The sequence below is a fragment of the Rhyacophila brunnea genome, unplaced genomic scaffold (genome assembly GCF_057557595.1).
Source record: "Rhyacophila brunnea isolate RB1 unplaced genomic scaffold, BYU_Rbru_1.0 scaffold_19, whole genome shotgun sequence".
NCBI classification, from domain to species: domain Eukaryota; kingdom Metazoa; phylum Arthropoda; class Insecta; order Trichoptera; family Rhyacophilidae; genus Rhyacophila; species Rhyacophila brunnea.
In genome coordinates, this window is record NW_028232848.1 from 28135648 (window position 1) to 28159546 (window position 23899).

Consider the following 23899-nt stretch of genomic DNA (forward strand, 5'->3'; position numbering starts at 1 on the left):
AAACTCTGTACTATTCCATGTAAGTCGTTTTTTGCGACCCGGATTTTGCCTTTCGGCATCTTCAGGCGCTGTGTACACTCACCTAAGGTAAATACACACTGACAACGAACTTTCTTTACTCTGGCTTATATAATAAATCAATACAATAAAGTAAGTAAAAACTCCATATAGTCGTATAACTAGAGTAAAGAGAGTTCGTTGTCAGTGTGTGTTTACCTTTGGTGAGTGTACACGGCGCCTGAAGATGCCGAAAGGCGAAACCCGGGTCGCAAAAAATGACTTAAATGGAATAGTACGGGGCTTGAATCCATTCAAATTTAAATTCAAATTCCATCAAATACCTTCAGTCGATAGTATTAATAATTAAAAATCGCCATGTTTAATACTAAATTAAACACGGTAAAATTATTATTGTGTGTTCACAAAACACGAACGATCACTACTACGTATTAGAGTGTCAAAATATAATTTTAAATAACTTCAGTAAAAATTCAATTGAAGTAATTATACCGGTTAATTTTCTAATTCGTTTATAATACAAGACAAGAAATCATTAGTATGGTCGTGGCAGAAAAATTTCCATGAATTATTTGAGTTGACTATCCTTAAGTTGTAAAATTTGACTTCTAAAATAATATGTTATTATAACAAAACAATCAAACATGTTTTTGAGAGCCGTTCCTTTATCTGTTAACTCTAGATGATTTACTAGTTAGTCCTTCAAGAAATACAAAGTATTCGCCAATACCACAATTAGAATTAATCAATTTTGTTCCACTCTCCTACCCTCTGGGCCCATGACTCGACACTGTTATCACTAATGTTTGCACAAGCATAATTTTAGTGAAAATTCAAACTCTCCGATATTTAAATATAGTGGTAAGACGTGTCATCATATTTTTCGCAATCTGTGCGTCTTCTCTTTGCTTCACATCCGCTTTTTCCACTAATGATCGATCCCAGATTATACAAACTCATCCACAGTTTCTAGATTCTTGTTATTATACTTATTAGTATTATACTTTCTATTAATAGAAGGTTAGCCAAATCGATAACCATTAACTTGATCTGATTCCTATTTATAAGGAGGCTTTATTGCAACTCTCTTCCTCTACCGAGTATTAGCGCAGTACCACTAGCGAATCTTAGGTTATTTATTTTCTAGTCACTAATTATTCTTATTCCGTTTTTTCAACGATCCAAGGTTTTCTGCATTGTATGCTCTCCGTATATAGTGAGATAAACCACATACCTGATGGACTCCTTTCATGGTTTGGAAACTATTATACATTGTGCTACTTATTGTTATCTCTGTATTTCTATTGACAGTGGCTAAGGGTAAAGGTAGGCTGTTAAGATCCGACGCAAGAAGTGCACGTTAAACTTTGTCAGTCATACGTATTTGTTTTTATTGAACTAAGACTACAATCTACAGATGGAGTTGGTTAATTTAAAAAAATAAAATAAGCCCTGCCTAAACCAAACCTCAATAGTTTTGGTATACTTTGGACGATCCGACAAAATTATGCACACTTTATCATTCATACTTATTTGTTTTCGTTGAATTAAGAATACATATTAGACATGCTGTTAGTCTTTTTTTAAATTCAAACAACCCGGCTTTAACCAAGCCATAATATTATAATGTAAATAATATTATTTTATCTATATAATATCAAAAATTATGTGTGATTTAATGTCATAATTATAGATATTTTATAGATAGACGAGTATTTTTTGACTATTATCTATTATGGCTTTGTTTTTGCAGGCTTTAATTGAATTTTATAAACTAACCAACACCATCTGTAAATAATTATAGTTTTAGTTCAATGAAAAAATACGTATTACTGACAAAATTTTATATCGGATCACGATAGCCTACCTCCACCCTTCGCCACTGGGCTATTATCGTATAAGTTTTTGAGGAGACAGTTAAGGTATACTGGAACTCCTATTTCCTTAAGTACCTACCACATATACCTTACTAGGTAAATGCAAAGCCAATTTATTGCCTATATCAGTATCAGTATAGATTAACACCTATGATAACTAGTATATAAATAGAATTAACCCCGTATGTAAATAGAACCAATCGGTGCTATGGTGATTGCAAATAATTGTGCATCTGTCGTGTTTCAGCGGTCGCTGGAGACGTCACGGGAAAACTCCTACGAGCGAGACGAAGTGATATACGGAGGCGGTGGTGTAAGGGGGACGCACGACGACGGCTACGGCGGCGGTGGAGTGGGAGGGGGACACCATCGATGGGATCACGACCCCGAACCACTGTACTACAACAGCAGGCCGCGGTACCCCCAGGATCACAACAGGTACCGATCTAATATAATTTAATGTCATGCCATTCGAAATGTTGGAGAGTCACTGGTGCATGTGAGAAATTTGAATTAAAACGCGGGAAATTGAAAGAATAAAATCGTTAAGTATTTTCATTAGGCATCATCTCTATCTTCTATTCATTTATATCTGAATAATTAGATGTAACTTAACTTGTTGTCCTAACAATGTAGTATTCGTCTATTTTTAATTATTTTTGAACAGCCAATAAGTAAATTAGTTAAGGGAGACAGCATTATATATTAGTTTTTCTTACTTTTTTAGAATTCAATGTGCTGCAACATTATGTAAATTTTGATTGATTCTTGAATCTACATTACTATTAACGATGGCTTAAATAATCAAAATGGATTCAATGATGATTTCAAGCTATTTTTGTGCAAATTATAATAATTAGTCATTGCTATCGGAGTTATACATGATAAAAATAATTAATTGTTTGAACTCGTAAAGAATCGAAAGAAAGAAAGAAAAAAAAAACTATCCGTTTGATATTTATACCTAATGGTGAAAATCACTCTGTATATTTTTAATTAGGTATTTTACAACGTTTTTATTAGCTCGTATTCTTATTTTTCCGGTGGTTGTTTGTCCGGTACAAATCTTGCAATCGATTTTTAACTTACTTCCCGACTAGCTAGACATTTTAAACTTTTAGAATATATCAGAACACAATGTTAATGCATTATTTTAATAGTTTTAGCCATCTTTAAGTATAATTGAATTCATTTTCAGTTAATTCGGTTTTGTATGAAAAGTTATTTCGGAAGAAATTCGTAATCTAATCCACTATTATTGGTTGCTAAGTGTGTGGTCCTAGCAACTAAATTATTAATATATACGTGCATTACTATCGATATCAAAATGACATTTCAGTATTCAATATTTGTTTGTTTGTTTTTATTTACTTCATAATATCAAGTACAAGTTTGAGCATATTGAGCATAATAATTCGACAGAAAATTTAAAAACGTTGTATATAAAAAGTTCTTTTTATCTTGTTATTATATTATTTAATGACACATTTACAAATTAACCTTTCAAATATAAGGAATTAGGAGAATACAAAAAATAATACTAATTATAAATTATTTGAAAACACCTCAGATATTATATCAACTAGAAAAAAAATACGGCGCTCAGTAGAAGTTGAACTTGCAGTCACTCGCTTTGTGCCAATGTGCTTTATCAATTTCTCCGCGTGTGTCTAATCGTAGTGCAGTGCGTAAGGCACTGACCTTTCTTTCTAGAGCTTGGGGTTGGATCTCGGTTAGGACACAATAATATTATATTTATGTGATTTTCTCAAAGCCTTGGTGTTTGTCATTATTTTACTTCTATTGCTAAATACACTACTGTTAAACTACACTACTTAAAGTTAAATTAACTAGCAGCATAATATACGACAGAAGATCTTAAAAATGCGTTAATTTTGGCGATGGGTTTTTGCATTTTGAATCAAGGTACCAATGGTAGGTTCATGGATACTCAGAATCAGTCCAAATTATAGTCTCAACCTATTTGCACTTGCTAATTATTAAAATCAATTATGATTCACAAGATTTGATAATGTAACATTATTTTTTATTAAACATACTTTGAAAATACGTCAGATATATACAAAAGTTTTGTGATATAGGTATATTATAAAAATTCCGCCGGAGGTCGTATTTTTTCACATTTTTTTTCTTATGAGAATAATATTATATATGACGTAATTAAATTTTGTGTTTACAATTAATAAAGAATTATTTATAATCAAATCTTGTATATTATTCCCTAATAAAAAAATTAATTAGGTACAACGAATATACGACGCGTTTTCATCAATAATTATTTTAAACATTTACTTTTGGATAATTTAGTTTTGGTTCGAAACAATATTCATTAATATTCTCTTATGGATAGAATAAATTCTATATTATATCTACGTAGTATTCTAATAGGATCCAATGTTGTCTCCCGACTCTTTTTCTCTGTAGGTAAATTATGAAAGAAACTTGAAGCATAAAATCGATAATAATTTTGCATAGCGATATATTATGTACATAATATAATATGGAATATTCAAAATTCTGTTTACCAGGAACCACTCGCAAATGTATTTTTCATTTCTATACGGTGGTATAATAAATTTTTGATTGCGATAAATGACATGATTTCCTGCATAGATATGGGATTCTTATGTGAGTTTATTTTGAATTTCTAATAATATGACTGAGAAATTTTTATATTTACGCCTAAAATGTTCAAGACATTTATATCAATACTTATTCTTCATTTGTGTATAATTTTGTTGTAGATTGTTAAATATAAAATATAATCTTTTAGCTATTTGATAAGATATTATTTTCTGTAGAAAGTAAAATAAACAATGAAAAAATGTCATCATTATTTGATTTTTTCATAAACATTCATAATAATTTGTCTGCGATATATTTGAAAAGAGTTGAAAACTGTGTTTAAATTTTTTAAATTTAATAATTGTTTAGTTAATTAAAATATATTAAAAATAGTACATGTACTGATTAATAATTTGTTTTCTCAAAATTTTGGAATACATAGTTTTAATTCAAGTTTAATTAATATTAATATTGTCACCTGCAGACGCCGCAAACGCGACTGGGAAGATGACGACAGGTGAAAACAAACACATTTACAAATCTTCACAAATCATAAAATCACTGAGTGAATGCTATATCACACTGCCATTTCAGCTCTCTCACAATATTCAATTCATTAATTTTTCAATTAAAATTTTATAATGTTATATCATTCTCACCTTTTAAAATTACAATATTATGCAACATATATTTTTCTTTCAAATATCTTTTGTTATTAAATAATTATTTCAATCATTATTAGTTTTTCAATATTTTTATAAACTGCATTTTTTAATAAATTAACATGCCATTAGAAAATTAACAATAATAACAAAACAATATACGTACCTACACAGATGTTGAAGTCATGAAGTTGGGTAGGTATCTACTTATATTTAAAAGAATGCAGTTCTCTATTTGGATTTTTAATCATATAATAGTATAATTTTTATAATATTTACTATTTAAAAAGTATAAATTAGAATGATTGTACCGATTATTTTAATAATTTTTACATGACTGTGAAAATTGATTTATCCTTTAAATTAAAAAATTAAAATATGGATGAAAAAATAGTATATAATATATTATTGCATATTTTTCTATTTATTATTAATTTTTAAACAGACATAATAATATGGTCGATTGTGGGAAAATGATAAAAAACATAATTTAATACAGTATTATGCCAAAAGTTGGTAAGTCAATAATTTAGATATTTAGAGTTAATTACTGATTATATTGTGTCTATATAAAAATATGTATGCTAGAAAAAAAACAAGGTCATTCAATATATTATATAACATGCACATAAAGCAGAAATATGATGTGAGGTTGATTGAGTGATTTCGAGACTTACCAACTTTTGGCAGTAACCCCATAATATATATATATATATTATATTATATACCTTTGGAGTAAATTAATATTATTATTTATTTATTATAAGTAAAATAAATTCGATGGATACATTTTTAACCAAATATTGCACGGCAATAGATCTGTATAAATTAAATGTTTTATAAGTATTATGAATAACCGTGACCTATGAATAAAAATGAAAAGTACTCTTTTAACTGTAGAGAACTGCAAGTTTTTAACTATAATGTTATTTTCACACAAAAAAAGATGATTAATACAGTTTCTTATCGAAAGGAAACTCCATACATTTGAGGGTAACTTTTACATTGAAATATTACTATATAAACAAGTTTTTACATAATATAATTTGCCATATTATTGTATAATATAGTTTATTCATCAAAAAGGTAAGCAAACTCAACTGCAATAAATAATATCAAAATGTGTTTGATATTTTCAAGTGTTAAAACAACAATCTATTATTGACGTAAAGTATTTTTCAGTTTGTACGGATGTGTACTAATTGGATACCAGGTGAGAATTTAGTCACACTAAAATAGCATGATAATAATTATGAATTATAAGTAATAGCCATTTCAAAATAATATCCATCGATCATTTATTTATTTGCTACTCCATAGTTGTATTTTACATCACTTAATTCTTAAGAAAATCATCTTAGTTTAGACATAATACTCACTGATATTTAAAACAAAGGTAGGTACAATGAAAACTTAAGCTTTTTTAAGTTTAGATAATGTAATATCATGTTTAAACCTATATTCGGTGAGCAAAGTAAACAATTTTTTTAACAAAGATTTTTTTTATTTCTATGAAATTTGAGTTATTTATATTGCTACTGTAAGCGATAAAAACAATGTTTATAGTAACTATAGCATAACTAATTTAAAAAAAAATCTTACTTAATAAATATATTATAAAATTAAATGAAACTAACTTATTGCGTTGCAAAGAATACAAATAAGTTATATTAACTGAAATACTCTCAAAATTTGTCATGATTATGAGACCTTGAGGCCATCCATAGACTACGTTAAAGTGCCCACCACCACCCGTCATATATGCACAACCGTGGATATGCACGGCCGCTTTCTATGACGCTTTAAACGTGTCTGAAAGAAGTGATTTTAAGTGCTCATTCCGTCCCGAGACGGAGCCGCACGGGACTGATGCTGCAACCATGCACTGTAGTGCTGAAAAAAGAAAGTTAAGAAAGAAAATGTTTGTTTTTGGACTTGGTGTGTAAAATTCCCACCTCCGCTCCCGTTATGTATCTGTAATCGTATGAGGCTTAGAACCGTGTGCATACTAAATGTATGATTTCTGTTCATGGAAATATATTATCACAAATTATATTACAAGCATCTGATTGTATCCGTTTATAGCATATACTTATATTTACAAACTTAGTGAAAATATATTTTCATGAACAGAAATCATAAGTTTAGTACGGCACTAAGTTCTAAGCCGCATACTGTTTCAGATAGCCTCATTGTTTGTGTTTTTGAAAAATAATTATCGAAGGGTCACTCTGAAGATGTTTTTATAACCTGAAATAGGTGTCAATATAAATAATTCGATTATCTTAAAATAATATAAAAACTTCATTTTTAAAACCATTATTACCCCTCAAGACTAATAAATTCGACTACTAAACAATAAATTCTTATACATGAATAGGTTGATAGCATTATATACTATTATAAGTTTAAATAAAACGCAATGTTTATCGTAGGTACTGATTCTACTTTTATTAAATATAGCTGGACCGGCTTAGTCCGCCTTAGAGGGACATTTTTAATTTTCAACTTGGTCCAGTTATATTTAATATAATAATTGGAATCAGTACTTATACAATTTGCGTTTTGTTTAAACTAATAATATAATTATTCAATTTCAATATGAATTGACAGTTAACACAATAAAATATATTATTAATATACCTACATATTAAAGGGTCATGCAGATATAATGAAGTAATGTCCATATATTTCTATAAATTGTTTTTTATTAGTTGAAAATTGTGGTAGGTTATTACACCATTATCAAAACTACAGGGATATTTTTGTTGATTTTGTGATAAAAAAATAGTTATCGACTATTAAATTAATATTTTTAATTTAACATAATTTATATAATATTATTATTTTGTATATTCTAATTGTATTCAGTAAATTCTAACTCAATAAATTAATAAAGTCATAGTGCTATTTTATATTGTTCTTTATCGCTGCAACTAATGTTTTTAATAATATTATCTAAATCAACCTGAATGCTTCTTAAGTCACTTCGTTTGATGTCGGAATACAAACAAGTTACAATACAAACGTTTGAAGGATATTTTTTTTTTAATTTTGAATGAATTTTGATTGTGGATACGTGTTTTTGTTTCAGAATGGAGGGATGGCGACAAAATCAGTTATGTGGACAACTAAGTATGGAGTCTGAAAACTCGTTTTACTCAGCGGTCGGACCTCCGTCAAGGAGAACGAGAGGTTACTATTACAATATTACTATTGTTTTTCCTTTAAATTACTTCGTTTTAATAATAATAATCATTTATATATTTTAATTTATTTTACAACTTGTTGAATAAACTTTTCAATACCTAGAATAGATTGCGTTGGCGATTATTAAATTGTTATTTTAAAATTATAGACCTACACATTATTAACAAGCAAATCAGATAGTTATAAAAACAAATTTGTCTTATTATTAAAGTATATGATTAAAAATAGAGAAAATTAAATGCATATTAACCAGTAAAGTTTCTACAGATAGTATTGGTATAATATCATCGTTGAACTGTTCAAACTTCTTATCTGATAATTTTTCAAAAACATATATCTAATATTATATAATATATTAGTATATAGGTATATATCGGATATATCTAGCACCTTTCCATACACTAATTATATATTATAGACAAAATTACCAAAGTATACTTAGATATAACATCAAGATTAGAACTATTGCTCAAACAAGTCACTACTTAATATTTTTTATATTTAACAGATTCATTTATATTACATTGCATAGTTTACTAAAACTTTCAATATTAAAAATAGTTGTACCTACCGAACAAGTGATAATTTTTGGCGTTCTCAAATAAAAGAGAAATGACAAAGAAGTTATGCGTACAGCATTCCTTTACTTGTCGTCCAACGAAATGGTAAAAGTATCAGATGACGACGCCGTATTTCGTGGTTTAAGAACCTCCATGATTGGTTAAAGTGCAGCTCCACTGAATTGTTTGGGGTAGCAGATGATAGCACACAGATCGTCCTGGCGGTGGCCAACCTCTGTTAGAGGATGGCACGATAAGAGGATATTATAAAGAATCTTCTGATATAATATCTTTCATTTTAATTAGCTATTACAGATAAACAACAATAATAAGCCACCCAATATATGTTATTAAGATACATAATAAAAAATTAAATCTTTCTTCACTCCAAGCATTTGAATCTATCACATATAGGATTTTTACAGCTCCAATGATGATAATAATGAAAGTATATTTAAAATTAAGCAATAAACAAATAAATGCAAGGTGGTCCTAAAACCCAATACCTAGGCCATTTCTTTTGTTCAACAAATAATTCACAAGATTTGAGAATGTAACATTCTATATATTTACCATACATGACTTAAAATCACCTCACATCGATATATGTCAAATACCTACAAAGAATTAATTTTTATTTTACTTTATTTATTTTAGATATTTAAATACTATTGAAATATCTTCTTTCAGCGTCACCATCGAGAAGGCCAAGTCTGGAAAGACAAAATACACTATACGATGAAAACTGTGATACAACTCCCACGTATACAACCAGGTAAAAAATCTGTTTATTTGTAATGTTGATACATATTAATATGAATAATATACATAGACAACTTTAATACTTACTCATATTCATTATAAAAATATTTATTAAAGAATAGATTTAAAAAAAATCTTAATAATATAAGAACTAGAAGAAATTGTCAGGTAGCACTGCCATCTGTCAACATTATTCGATGTAACTTAGTTATGCAAAAGAAATGTAACACATTTTATTGTAATGTCGTTTAATATTTTCAATATCCTCGATACGCTAGTACTGCAATTTAAAGATCTGTCAAACTATTGTGAGAGTATCTCATCATTTGTTTTCTTTCACGATCGTTATAAAATAAACGATTCCTTTATTTGCGTGTAAGTTTAAAAAAAAAATAGATTTGCATGTCCGTGTATGTTTTCTTTCGCCTTATCTCTTTTAATACGTCTTCTCTCTGACTCGCTCTCTCCTACATGTTTACATATGTTTTTGCTCATGTGTTACCGATAGACAGATAGATTAATCAAAACAAATAATATATATATTAATTTATAGGTATATTATATATGATATCATATATAATGAAACTCGTTTAAATGTTAGTTTTTTACTTACACGTGTCTCTCCAAATGAAATGAATTTATCGATCAATGATAGGCGTCTCATGGTTTGGTGTGTAGGACTCTCATTGGGGTCACTATACGTGCACTTGATTTACCTATTATAGAGAAAGGTGCTGCGTAGGATATAATAATGAGCTCCTGCTAGAAACAAAAGAATGACGTATACAACATAACCTACAATCTTTTCCAAGAAGAATATTTCCTATTCATTACACTTGGTACACACTGATGGGTGTCATGAAGGTGGCCTCGTGGAAGAATGGACAATATCCAATAAGTGCATCCTCGATACCAAACCGGGTGTTTGGAGTTCAATTGGTAGGCCAAGACTCCGGTGGTTGGACAATGAGATGATACAAAATTCGGTTACATGTAAATTGTAAGTAAAATGTTTCACTGTGGCACATTTCACCGTGAGCTCTCTATCGAAAAGAGATGACCATATTATTATACTAAACGGTCTCCAATTTTATGAGATTCAATATGAACATTACTTCAATTTTCATAGCTGATTTTGGAAAAAATCATGTATTTAAAAATGAAAACCTAACCTAACCTAACCAAATCTAACCTAACAAATAATCCAGTATATTGGTTATTTTAAAAATGTGTTTGCTGCTGGCTTCCTGTTAAGTGTAAACCGACAAGAACCGTGTTTTATTTAGACATGAATTTTATGGAAGTACTATACGACCTAAAGGGGTTGAACTGTCTTTAATATACGGCCATAATATTTCCGATACAACATTTCACGGTGAAGTGTGTTACGGCAAACTGTTTACGTACAAGTTTTTGGACACGAATAAATCCAGGACTTGCCCTAGGTTGTGAGGCCATTCCTAATGAAGGTAATAACATGTTTTGTGCATATTTATTTCTTGTAATTGAATATTATATAATGAACATATTATTTTCTTTTTCTTTCAGAGATCCGTCTCAATTCTCCCAGCAGACAAGTTACGAGGAGTATTACGACACATCTAGCTATCCTTTTCAAAGCGAGGAAGACTACACGACGAACGAAGAGGACAGACAATGGGACAGTGGGGGGTATTACTTCGGACAGGACTATCCAAATGCTGATAGATCTTCTGTCACGACCACAGTAGAATATGAGAATACTATTAATAAAAGAAGATCATCTGTGATACAGTTACCCCAAATACCAACTAAGGTCAGTATTATATTTAATTTGCTTATTATTCAAGATGAGGCGAAAATTCAGCAGATGAACATATTATTCTATTTTTGTAATACTGTAAAATTGCTTTTTAAAAGCTCTAGTAAAATTTGGTGATCTATTTAAAAAGAAATAAAAATTATCTTCGTTCTCATTAAAAATAATGTAAGTACTGAAAAAATAGTAAGAAGTAAGTAAGAAGGAATAAAAATTATACAGTATCTTCATGGCGGCAAATATGTTTTATATTATTTATGACCGTTGTATTTTTACGATAAATTTACAATAACTCACCATATCAATCCTTGTTTGAGACGTATATTTCCAATTCGAAAAATATTCATAATTATTTATAGACTATCACGTCTCTGTTCTGGCAGAACACACTAACTGGAGAATACTAGTTTTGAGTAACTTGACTTTGAAGTTGTTAAAATGTTTGAAGTGGTCTATCATGTGAGTTTATTAAGTAATCGTAAAAAGGGTGACTTTAAAATAAAGACTGTTTATTTATTAAGAAGGTTTCCAGACGGTAAAGTTTGAAATAATGAACATTTTTGTGTAACTAACTCCATATGTAATTTTTTCGAATTAGTGTCTTCTGCCAGAACAGTGACGATTATATGTTTGTATTTTAAGTGTAAATAGTTGATTTTAACGTTTCCATTTCATATTGTATTTTAAAATTAAAGCAATATCCATATTTTAGATTGGTGATAAACCTTTTATTATACTAAATAGTATAAGCAATATAAAATCTAATTTATTTAGGTATGTATATATCTATTATTATATATATATATATATATATATATATCATTTAAATGATTTTTCCGCTTATGTGAGTCTGTGTGAACATAATAGTTTCCTAAGATATAAGATTTAATTATTAAAATTCTTCATGTAATTATTATATATAACTAGCAGTCCCGTCTTTAAAGCCGTCAATACCGCACCGGAATGAAAATACATGGTATTTTTCAAAAGATGTTTGAATTGAATAAACGATTCACAAATATTACCTGTAAATAACCTCTAGTATATACAGGCTATTGTTTCATCTACCGTAAGTAACCCAATAGGTTATATAAAACAACCCCACTACGTAGGACCACAAGCTCCATCCTTTGTTTCTTTGGAGTTTTGCAAAGTTGGTGCTGCCATAGTATAAAACGGTACCTACCCCAAGTAGAAAAAATATACCCTTGCAAACGCTTGAATTTAAAATTATCATCTGCGACTTTTACTGAGTTATGTTATATCTATTTTGGATCCTAAGATTACAAATATTATAAAACAAAATAGTTTCATTGTTATAAACTCTATAAACATAAAAATATATTAATAGCATTTCCTTCATAGTTTGTTATTTTTTTTATATGCAGGATTTTGCTTATTATTATTAACCCCGTTTTAAAAACGTTTATTTCAGGTTCGTCCCCAATCTGTGATATCAGAGGCGTACGGAAGCATTACTAGAAGACCATTGAGAAGAACAGCAAGTAGAGCACAAGGGAGAATGACTCCAGACCTCACTTCCAGAGGGGCTAGTTTGCCAGGTACGATTTCTTAAATCTAATCTGTATAATGGTTTCGAATCACTTTACATCCAAGCTATATTATATGAGCAGCAAATACACAATTACAAAATCATCATCGGCATGGTTAAATTTTTATTTAATTTCTTTTTTGATCATGTCCGAATCTAATAGGATCATATGGGCATCCACAGAGTGTGTTAACAGATTTTTGTATTTACGAGAAATGCATGTCAGCCACTTGCTGAACCTATTAGGTCTATACTCTGACTCCAAACACAAATTTAAAAACAATATGTATATTTTACCAGACCCAAGATTCAAACCTGAGTCCCACGACTTAAGCCGCTCGGCCATCGTGGGCGATATATTCACTGATTGATGAAAACCTCTCTGATCTGATTCTATTCATCTTAGTCCCTTTTATTGTATTACCATATACTTACGCAGAACATAGTAATCTTATTATCCAGCATTCCATAAATATACTAGCAATATTCAATATTAAGTACCACTGGATTACAAATTTTTAACGATTGTTTTTTCTTCAACCCATGTGTCTATTTTTTAATATGAGTAAGAGCGGGGTCCTAAGGTAGTATAAGGAACTTATTGCAGATAGATAGAAGTGAATAAATCTTTGTATCGATAATATGATGGTAATGCTAATTGATAATCAATTATTGTTCTTTTCAGCAACCCCACCTGGTACACCACGAGCTCCTCGACAGCTGCCTAGACCACCAGCTCCTGCCAGTTTACCTCCTGCGCCTACAACTCCTCGTATGTTGCCCAGACCACCTACCGCCACATCGCAAACTTATGGTAACCACCCTAAATGTAATAATAATAGTCTTCGAATTACGAATATATTACTAATAATTAGTTTCACAATACAATGTATATGTTTCTTTGGAATATAAGACAATATGGCACAACTATAATTAAGTCCCTGTCTCTAAGATTCCGGTAATATTAAACGGCATAATAAAAAATCTCTGTGATTCCGGTTTTTTCCATAACACATGTTTTGTTATAGATAAAGTTGCATTATTGTAAAATGTAATATATTATTCAACCCAAATAATGTGGGTACCATCATCATTATCAATAATTATTGCTAAGAATTTGTTAAGTTTGCAGTGCCCTACGCAGCGCTCGAAATGGAAAAGTTTACGAACCGGAGCGCTCGACAAATTTTCTGAAGATATTTACATAGTCATCAAATCGTATGTGTATTTTATGAAAATAAGTGTGTCAGATTTTCTATTCTATGACCTATCTAGCTCAGACGCTCAACATATTTTTTCCACGAGACGGAGCGATAATTTTACAAATTTCACGAGCCGGAACGGCGCTCCGGTGCGTTCCGTTTCATTTCGAGCCCTGGCCCTACGATAAGGAAAAACGTCATGTTTTATTTACTCTTTGACTTAAGTACCATTAAGAGAGAGTAACTTGATTAACTCCAGTATATGTTATTGAAGATTTTTTCTGATACACTTCCAAATATCGTGACGCTACATTATACGCCTGAAAGGGTGTTGAGATGAGGTGAAGGCTAATCGTATATATGAATATTTTTTATACTGTAATATCTGACAATGGTAACGCAATACTTTTACAGTTTCCATTATTGCGTTTAGCGTACACATAATAAAATAGATGGTTCTATATTTAACTGCCAGCTAATATTTTAACATTTTTTATCTAAATGTTTAATTTCATTTAGTATAATTTAGCTTATTCTATCAGTCTTGACATGCTTAATATTTTAATATCTGCTAACAGCTGGATAATGCACTTTTCTCAATATTATACCTATTAATAAAAAATCAGAACTAAAAAATACTTGTATACCTATCTATTAGCTACTTTATATTGCTCTCAACTAGGGAAATATAATATCTTCTCTGTTCTGGCAGAACACACTAACTGGGGAATACTAGTTTTGAGTAATTTGACTTTGAAGTTGTTACAATGTTTGAAATGGTCTATCATGTAAGTTTATTAAGTAATCGTAAAAAGGATGACTTTAAAATAAAGACTGTTTATTTATTAAGAAGGTTTCCAGACGGTAAAGTTTGACATAAGGAACATTTTGGTAGGTATAACTAACTATATATGTCATTTTTTCGAATTAGTGTCTTCTGCCAGAACAGTGACGATATAATGTCACTATTTGGAAGTGAATAATAAAATTAGTATAATGCCAAAAATAATTTAATAATGAACTATTTTCAGTGCATTTCCCATGGTGGCCGCGTGGCTTAAGCGTTGGACTATAACGCCGTGGGTCCCAGGTTCGAATCCTGGGTCTAGCAAGTACACATATTGTTTTTCGATTTGTGTGTGAATCAGGGTGTGGACCTAATAGGTTGAGCAAGTGGCTGACATCCATTTCTCGTAAAAAAACAAAATCTTTTAATACAAACCTCTACTCTGTGCAGGCCATATGATCCTATTAGGATCGGACATGGTTGAATAAATAAAAATAATTTTCAGTTCGTTATGCAAATGATAGCAATTTGTTTTTAAAATCTCTCATAGAGTTTGCTGTAAAAATAGTGTATTTTAAAATTTAAAATACATTTTAAAATGATCCTTATGTTTTTAATTTGATATAATGTGATATTTCAATGAGTTTGTTACTGTTTCAGATGGTATGAAATTCTATCCCAAACCGTACAATGAAGATTATAACTATGGTTACGATAGTCTTGAAGATACCCAGACCAGTATTGTAGACGCCCAAGAAAATAATGACTTTTCTTGGCCGAGAAAAAGGTTTCATTTTTTTATTATTATAACTTTAAGATTATAGTTTTATAAATTAATCAAACACCAACCTTATAGTACAAGTTTTTCTGGTAACTGTGCCGCAGAGGTGACCATGATCTTTTATATATATTTTTAAGAAACAGTTTATACCATGTAGACAATTATAATAAATACCCTTTTATGTCGGCGCATCGGCTTTTCGATCCAATAATCGTTAATTGAAAATTTGAAATTTTCATACATTTTGATGTACCATTTATCTTAAACTAAGATTATGCGAGTTAATATTAGGTTAGATTATGTTAGGTTTGGTTTGGTCTAAAAAGAAAGTTGTAAAATCTAATGCTATCTCTGCGGCACATTTACCGTTTTTCTAAATATATATAATACATTTATTTATATTGTTATGTTTACAAGTATTTAAAAATACAACGCTACGTATATTGTCCAAATCAAATTTTTAGAAAACTGAATGATTTACTAATTTAACCATATTATGCTCAACTTTTCTTATAATAAATATTGTATAAGATACATCATTCATTATTTTAAATGGCCATGTCTTAACTTTAAAATACGGTACGATTGAAAAAAATTTACTTTAAAAGTAATAATTTATACCTACTTGAAACACAAAAACGTCTACTAATACACTAACATTTTGTTGTACCAATAAATGAATTTTTTTTTTTTTAAATACAAGTTTACTCCTAAATCAAAAATTATTGTAAATAAACAATAGTATAAAAATCATTTGATGTAGTTTGTTTTTAAATAATTATGTACATTATTTTCATAAATTTGGCTTCAGTTCTTACTGATAAATATTTTAATAATATAGAATTACAATTTAATTACAATGATAAGTGGTAGTATAATTTAATATAAATACAAATATGGCAGTTGAGATAATATTTTGAGTGTAACGCAGCGTCCAACGCAACTGGTGCGTTGCCCATCAGGTGGCCATTAGATATAAGAAATTTAAATGTGCTAATTAAATATTAATTAAAATGTCCGCAGCGAATGGGGAACTTGTAAATACTTATATAAAAAAACTAACTGATAATTCTCAATAAATATTTGTAATAGGTGTCAAAGAATAATTTTGATTAGGGTCTTATGCTGATAAAAACTTTTCAACGTAATTTACTAAAATTATAGGAGTTAGTAAAAATTATTTTTTTTTTCGGCATCTGCAAACATAATTATTATGTCTTTTTACCTAATAAATAAAAAAAAATATAAATATTTAAATATACTATTTTTTATATACACCAAATGACCAAATCAAATACTCAATCGTGAAATTGTAGATTCAATATTTTCCTGTGAGTTATTTCCATTGTTAACCTCACTGATTAAATTTTATTATATTTTTCAGATTATCATCTGTTACTGAGTCTCCAAGAAAACTCCCAGCACCTCCAGTTGCAAAACCTACCCCAAAAACCACTGCCACTTCAATATTCAGTTCACTGTTTGCAGACAAGAAACCAAAAGTACAGGAGCAACCTCAACCCCAGCAATACATTATTGATAAACCAGCATACACTGTACCAGACTATCAATCGATTGCCCAGCAGCCTGGTCTTCCGTACATTGAAGATACAATTACGATGTCTACAACTATACAAACACCGTATATAGACGATTTTAATAAACCATATGTAGATGAAAAAATGCCATATATAGAAGATAAACAACCATATATAGAAGATCAAGAACCGTATATAGATGATCAACAACCATATATAGAAGACCAACAACCGTATATGGAAACCCAACAACCGTATATAGAAGACCAACAACCATATATAGAAGACCAACAGCCGTATATAGAAGATCAACAACCGTATATTGACAATCAGTTGAGTTATACAAATGATAGTTTTTACGCTGATGAGAACAAGCAATATTTTGATAAACCGGAGCAATACATAGACAACCAAACCATTTACAGTGAAGATAGGGAGTACGTAGAAGACCAACCGGAATTCCAGCAGGACCAAACGTCATATTCGTATGACAAACCCTCATACGTAGTTCAGGATCAGTCCACTTATGACCGTGAAGAAACGCCTTACTATGATGCAAGTCAGCCTTACTATGAAGATTCGACGCCTTATAACAAAGACTTACCTCCATATCAAAATGACATCCATTCATATCAACAAGACGCACAACAGTTTCAACCATCAGTTACGTCTGGCTATCAAGATTCCAGGTAAGGATGTATCCTTACTAATATTATAATTATTGAGGGGTCTAGAAACAAAACTAAATAAAAATATCTTATGTTCACTTTTCTAGGTATAATTTCTAAAATACAAGACTGTTAAATAATATGTAACATTAGTATATAAACAACATTTAAAAATATTGTTTACAGAATTTATACATAAGAATATTTATACATAAGAATGTATACATTTGACTCGCCAAAATTTTTACAAAAATGTTAACCGCCGCATATGTTTCTAAGCCCTTCAATTAATTGTTGCTATAAGTATAATTAATTAATATACAATTATTAAAAAAATGATATAGGCATTTGATCGATACTGATACAATCAGTAAATAAAAGTTCACATAAATAATGTATGACCAAAAAGTCGATTGTAAAGCAATTTACGACCGTTTTAACATATTATTTACAATATTGTAGAAAAAACATAATTTAAAAAAACGTCAGAAACGTACATATTAGAAAAAAATCGAACCGAGTAGGACTCGAACTTACGTCTTTAACTTTCCGGGTGAGTGCTTTGGTCTCTAACCTGTCGGTATATCTATGATTCATGCGAATCATTTATTATATTTGCATTTAACTGATGTACCTACCTTAAATTCTGTCAATCGAGAAGGATTCTACTTTATGATCAATTAAGGTAGATGATATTGGGTACTTAAACTGACATGCTAATCAAATTTGGTATTTATATTAATTGTTGTGGGATCTACGTTTCGAAAATAAGACAATAAGTAATTTGATTAGCAATGTTAATACTTTAAGGTACAAAAAAAAATTCATAAATTGCCAATAAAATTAGCAATTTTAATTTTACCGTTTACGCTATAGAAATTAGACTGATGGTTTTAAAAAAAAATCAAGATATGATTCAATAGGTACCAAACCTAACTACTTGTGAGTCCCTTATACATTAGTGTGATTATTTCGGTATTATTCAATACAAGACACTTCATTTAAGAATTAATTGCTATTCATTGGATTTATAAAATAACGACATTTAAAATAACACCTCAGATAGTATTGTTATTAAGAAACTTTTGCAAAGCTAATATTTGAACCGGTAACTAAATTTTGTTTGTAAGACCACTGGTTTATATTTCGATGAAAGTAAGTTCAAATCCCATTTGCCCCATTGTATTTGTATATTAAAATATATTTCTGACTTAAAATAAATGCTCATATTCAACAATATAATAATATTTAAAAAATATACACTTAAATAATAATATAACACAAGATTTACGAATGTAAGGTTCGATAATGAATAACATTTTTAGAACACCTCATTAGAAAAAAATATTTGTACCACGTGGGACTGCATACATCAGATTCCGAACAACGTGCATCACCAATTAAGCATTCGGTGCAATCAATTTCTAATAACTATGCGTCAGAGGTATTATCATAAGATATGTTAATATTATGAATTCAGGTACAAATATTTTTCATATGTATGTTACTGGTCGTTTTAAATTGTGTATATTTTTTGGTATTACAAATGGGAAAACCATACAACGGTGCCAATATATTTTCGAATTCTTGTATTTTTAGTTACATATCTGAAGACAATCGGCAGACCCCCTATACAACCTCTCAGTGGCCTCCATCGAATTTGCAAGCAGGTACTCAGCAACCTCCTCTGACAGTGACTGCTAAAATTACCCCGGAAGTTACCAAGCAGACTACGGGACATTCAATACCCACCCCTCTACAAGCCGGTGAGTCACCATAATATAACTCAGTAAAGCAACAATTTCCAATGACGAATAAGTCCGTATTTAATCAAAATCTAATAAAAATACAATCCCATATATTATCAAAAATGTATAATTTTGTAAAATATGTGTGTTTCTCGGAGCCAATGTGTGCAAGATATATTGATAAAAGCTTTTCTGATTGCTGAATAATTTAAAGCAATACCTACCTATATTTAGCCACATACATACATAGTTTAAAAACATATACGGTAGAAAATATATACCTAATAGGGGCAATGTATGTTATGTTTGATTTTACCAATAATAATATACAAAATTTTGTACCTAAGTAATTGTATCTTTAAGGGAAAATTTTATATCAAGGTCATGAAAAAATTTATGTAAGTATATTGAGTTTTTTCGAAAGATCCTAAATTTTGATGATAAAAATAAATACCAGTATAACCAATTTTATTGACATGTAATTATAGTACAAAATCGTTTGTTGACCAATAAAACGGATATTTTAAAATACAATACAATGAAAAAAGGAATTTATTTAAATATTACAATTTACGCTTGGAACAGTCCTATACGTCTATACCATGAATATTGAATAGTGGCCGTATCGGTTTTTGAAAATATATTTTGTCAAGTATTATTATAAAAAACAAATTAAACATACTATCTAAGGGTATTTATTCTATATCCGTAGATTTCTCAGTTAAGACAAAAGACAAAATTATCCAAAGAATAACCTTAAAAAAATTATGTGCAGGAAGAGCTATTAAGAATACGAGAAAAATTGTTACTTAACTTCATAATAAAAAGCTATTTATTTGTAGAAAATTTTATGATTATCAGGTTTATTTGACAAGGCTGTACTAAGGGAGCTATTTCCACAATAATTGTTGATCATTATTTAAATAAAATCGCAAATACCTTTACATACCTAAATAAAAGGCAAAAATATTACACCAACAATCTTTCAATAAAGACAACGTATAATTATACTATTTTTTACTTAATTATTCAATCATAATAAATACTAAGCATTATGGATCAAAACGCACTGTAAATTAAATCCGTTATAGGTATAAAGTTTTATAATAAGTTAACATAAACACCCATTATTATGTACAATGGACGAAGAAATTTGGAACAATCCAGTTTACTTATTGGATTCAGATAAAAAATATTGTAAAAAGTTGATCAGCCATAATATCAGTAATAGTATGTATAGTATTATATGAAAAGATTCACAATTTAATTCCTGTATCACTCGAAGATATATGCCTATTAGTTGTATAATAATATTGTATCTCATTTGATTTATTTTATCTTCAATAGTGTTAATATAAAAAAAATATGCATAAGTATTAATTATTAATATTAATTGAAGATTTTTATTAAATATTAGGTAAATAGTAAATATTCTAACAAATATTCAATGATAAAAAAACATATTGAAAATATTATGCAGCCTGAATTTTGAAATAATATGTAACTTATTTTTTCGTGATAATCTCTATGAGAATGGCGTAGGTATTCATTTTTACGACAAAATATTCATCATTATTATCATAACTATTAATAATATAAAACTATAAAATGAAATTCCAGGTATAGCAGGAGCTCCAGTGGTGGCGGCAGCTGCGGCCCAGACCTTTGGCCGCTTGTTCTCAAGTGGCGCCCAGAAGCTGGGCAGCTTCTTATCAGCGGCTGCTCCAAAGCCACCTGTCACAACGGCCACTGTTACTGCACCAGTGCCCGCACCACGCCCTGCTCTCCGCCAACAAATATCAGTGACAGAAAGTGAAACGTACAATACATACCCCCCAACCACAGTGCATATGAACAATTGCATACAACCCCCACTAATTACTGACACAACCATAAGTAACGCGAACAATTACGGTTATATGAACAATGTATCAGTGGACAGAGACCTTTTAAAGCAAGACTCTTTAGATTATAGTGTACAAGAAGATACAATATCCGAACAGGAGTATCTTAGAAAACAGGACTCTGCAGATAGAGGATATCTGCAGAATCAGGATTCTATTGACAGTTATACTCCTGAGGACTTAGACGCATTGAACGGAGTTAGTTCGGATTATAGCAAAACGCACAGTCACGATTCGCCAGTTTCAGTGATTCACGTTGATAGGTTAGAGCCTATTTCTGGCTCCTTAGATGAAGACGAAGAGCCTAGGGGCCGTGGTAGAAGTTTAGAGAACTCTTTAGTGGAACCGTATAGACCTAAGCAACTGTCCCCGGGTGGTTCAAGAAAAGCATCGGTGGAGGCTACTTATAGAGGGTCTCCGGGTATCGAAGGACCAATTCAGGGACTTTTGCCGGGTATTCAAGACGTATTGCAGGAACCTGGTGGTAGCCCACCACCAGACACCAGAGCTCCCCAAGATCGGACAGGTAATAATTTTTGATATTTTATCGGTTTGCTTTTTTAATTCAATGCTTGCAAAAATTAATCTTCTTGAGTATTTTGTATTTATCAAAATATTAAAAAGTAGTATATTTTTATAACCAGTATTTGTGACATACATTTTTCGTTACAATTATAAAAATATTATGCAATGACATCTATCAAAGAAAAACCATATTAAATAACATTTTGAGTATTTTTATTTTTATTAAAATATATTTCAAAAATATAATAGGTATATTATTATGTTTATAATCAGTATAAGTGACATCTGTTTTTCGTTACAATTATTAAATAAAAATAGTATGCAATGACATCTATCAAGGAAAAAACTAAATTAAATAACATTTTGATGCATAGAAAACTATTGCACCTACCATAAAAAAAGTTAGAGATTATAATAAATAATTAGGTTTGTCGTTTACATTTATCAGTTTTCCGAAATTAAGTATTTAATATTTAAATCAATATTTACAACGTCGTTATTAATTTATATGACTTTTTGATATTGTTATATTTTACAAAGATTTTCCTTATGTTTTTTTTTCGAATTTATTACTACCTAAGTATATTATTATCTATATGTGTAAACAAAATGTATTTTATTCACTAAGTTTTATTTAATATATATTTTTCACGAATCAGGTGAACCAGAAACTGGAAGCCTAGTCGGTTCAGGATCTGAAGACAAGGCGAAAAGTGTTTCATTTGAAGAAGAAGAGACAGTGAGGGCCAGACCTGCTGGTGCGAGGCAGAGATGGCACTGGGCATATGCTAAGATCCTCATGCAGTTAAATGTAAGTGAATTTACTATTATATTATAATACATAGTTTGTGTAAATCGGCAAGATGTTAAATTTAGTCAACATAATAATTGTAGCCATTTACACACAATATCGCTTTGTGGTTGCAACATGTTGCAGCGACTCATATAATATATGTATGAGCAACCTACCAGTTATTTTAGCTGTATTTATACGATTATCGAAAACACACGGTTATTGTTAACTCTACTAACACCGATCTGATTGAGTTGCGAGTGAATAATGTGATTTTTTTTATTTTGGCCATGACTCTAGTGAGTGTACTGAAATGACATATCATATCGGCGCAGATTATCGGAAGGTGGGTGCTGGGGGAAGGGGGTTAGCAATCGTATTAGATGATCAACATGATAATCTGCCAGTGTAGGTGGGCTTAACAAAATTTCATAATTTTACCAGTTTCGTAAAGTAAAGTCACATTACACAGGTTTCTTATTATATTATATTTGAATTATTATGAACACCATCTACTTCATAGAATCAATAATAAAGCAAATAACGATGCTTCAATATTTATAATCAATCTACATTATTATTTCCATTTTAAAATACTCTTGTTTCGCAAAACTAGCATGATATCACAATATAAAAACACACGACGTTATAGAACTTATGTATTAGCAAAGTATGTAGAAGGTTAATAAAGGATGTAATGTTATTGTCCAGGGGTATTAATTATTTTCCAGCGGCTTATTTTGAAATCCGTAATCAAAGTTACAATATTTAGATCAATGAAGCTCCAACGCCATGACTCATGATGCAGCTAATAAGTACACTCGTGGTGTTATTGTAGGATGGTTATTATAGGACTTGTTAATTATTGACACGATGGCTTTATATCCTTCGGAAGCTTAAAACTTAAGACAAGGCAGATTCTTCTTGT

General features: G+C 29.9%; 2 protein-coding genes and 1 long non-coding RNA gene across 3 annotated transcripts in view; all 3 read left to right on the forward strand.

The window, feature by feature from the left end:
- The window catches only part of LOC147072883 (phorbol ester/diacylglycerol-binding protein unc-13-like), a 211580-nt gene extending 208764 nt beyond the window's left edge, over positions 1 to 2816 (forward strand). Inside the window, exon 8 of the mRNA XM_085945790.1 lies at positions 2143 to 2816. Within this exon, the coding sequence (XP_085801916.1) occupies positions 2143 to 2355 (213 nt within the window). The 3' untranslated portion in view covers positions 2356 to 2816. The remainder of the gene's footprint in view (positions 1 to 2142) is intronic.
- Positions 2817 to 8240: 5424 nt separating this feature from the next.
- LOC147072884 (uncharacterized) lies at positions 8241 to 16702 on the forward strand. Its single transcript, XM_085945745.1, has 7 exons — positions 8241 to 8338; positions 9604 to 9688; positions 11224 to 11470; positions 12909 to 13035; positions 13711 to 13839; positions 15675 to 15801; positions 16699 to 16702. Exons 1-7 carry the CDS (start codon positions 8281 to 8283, stop codon positions 16700 to 16702), a joined length of 777 nt encoding a protein of 258 aa, XP_085801871.1. The 5' UTR covers positions 8241 to 8280.
- Positions 16703 to 17336: 634 nt separating this feature from the next.
- On the forward strand, positions 17337 to 22179 carry LOC147072885 (uncharacterized). Its single transcript, XR_015070509.1, has 3 exons — positions 17337 to 18022; positions 19601 to 19767; positions 21370 to 22179. It is a non-coding gene; the product is annotated as an uncharacterized LOC147072885 (long non-coding RNA).
- Positions 22180 to 23899: the final 1720 nt, after the last annotated feature.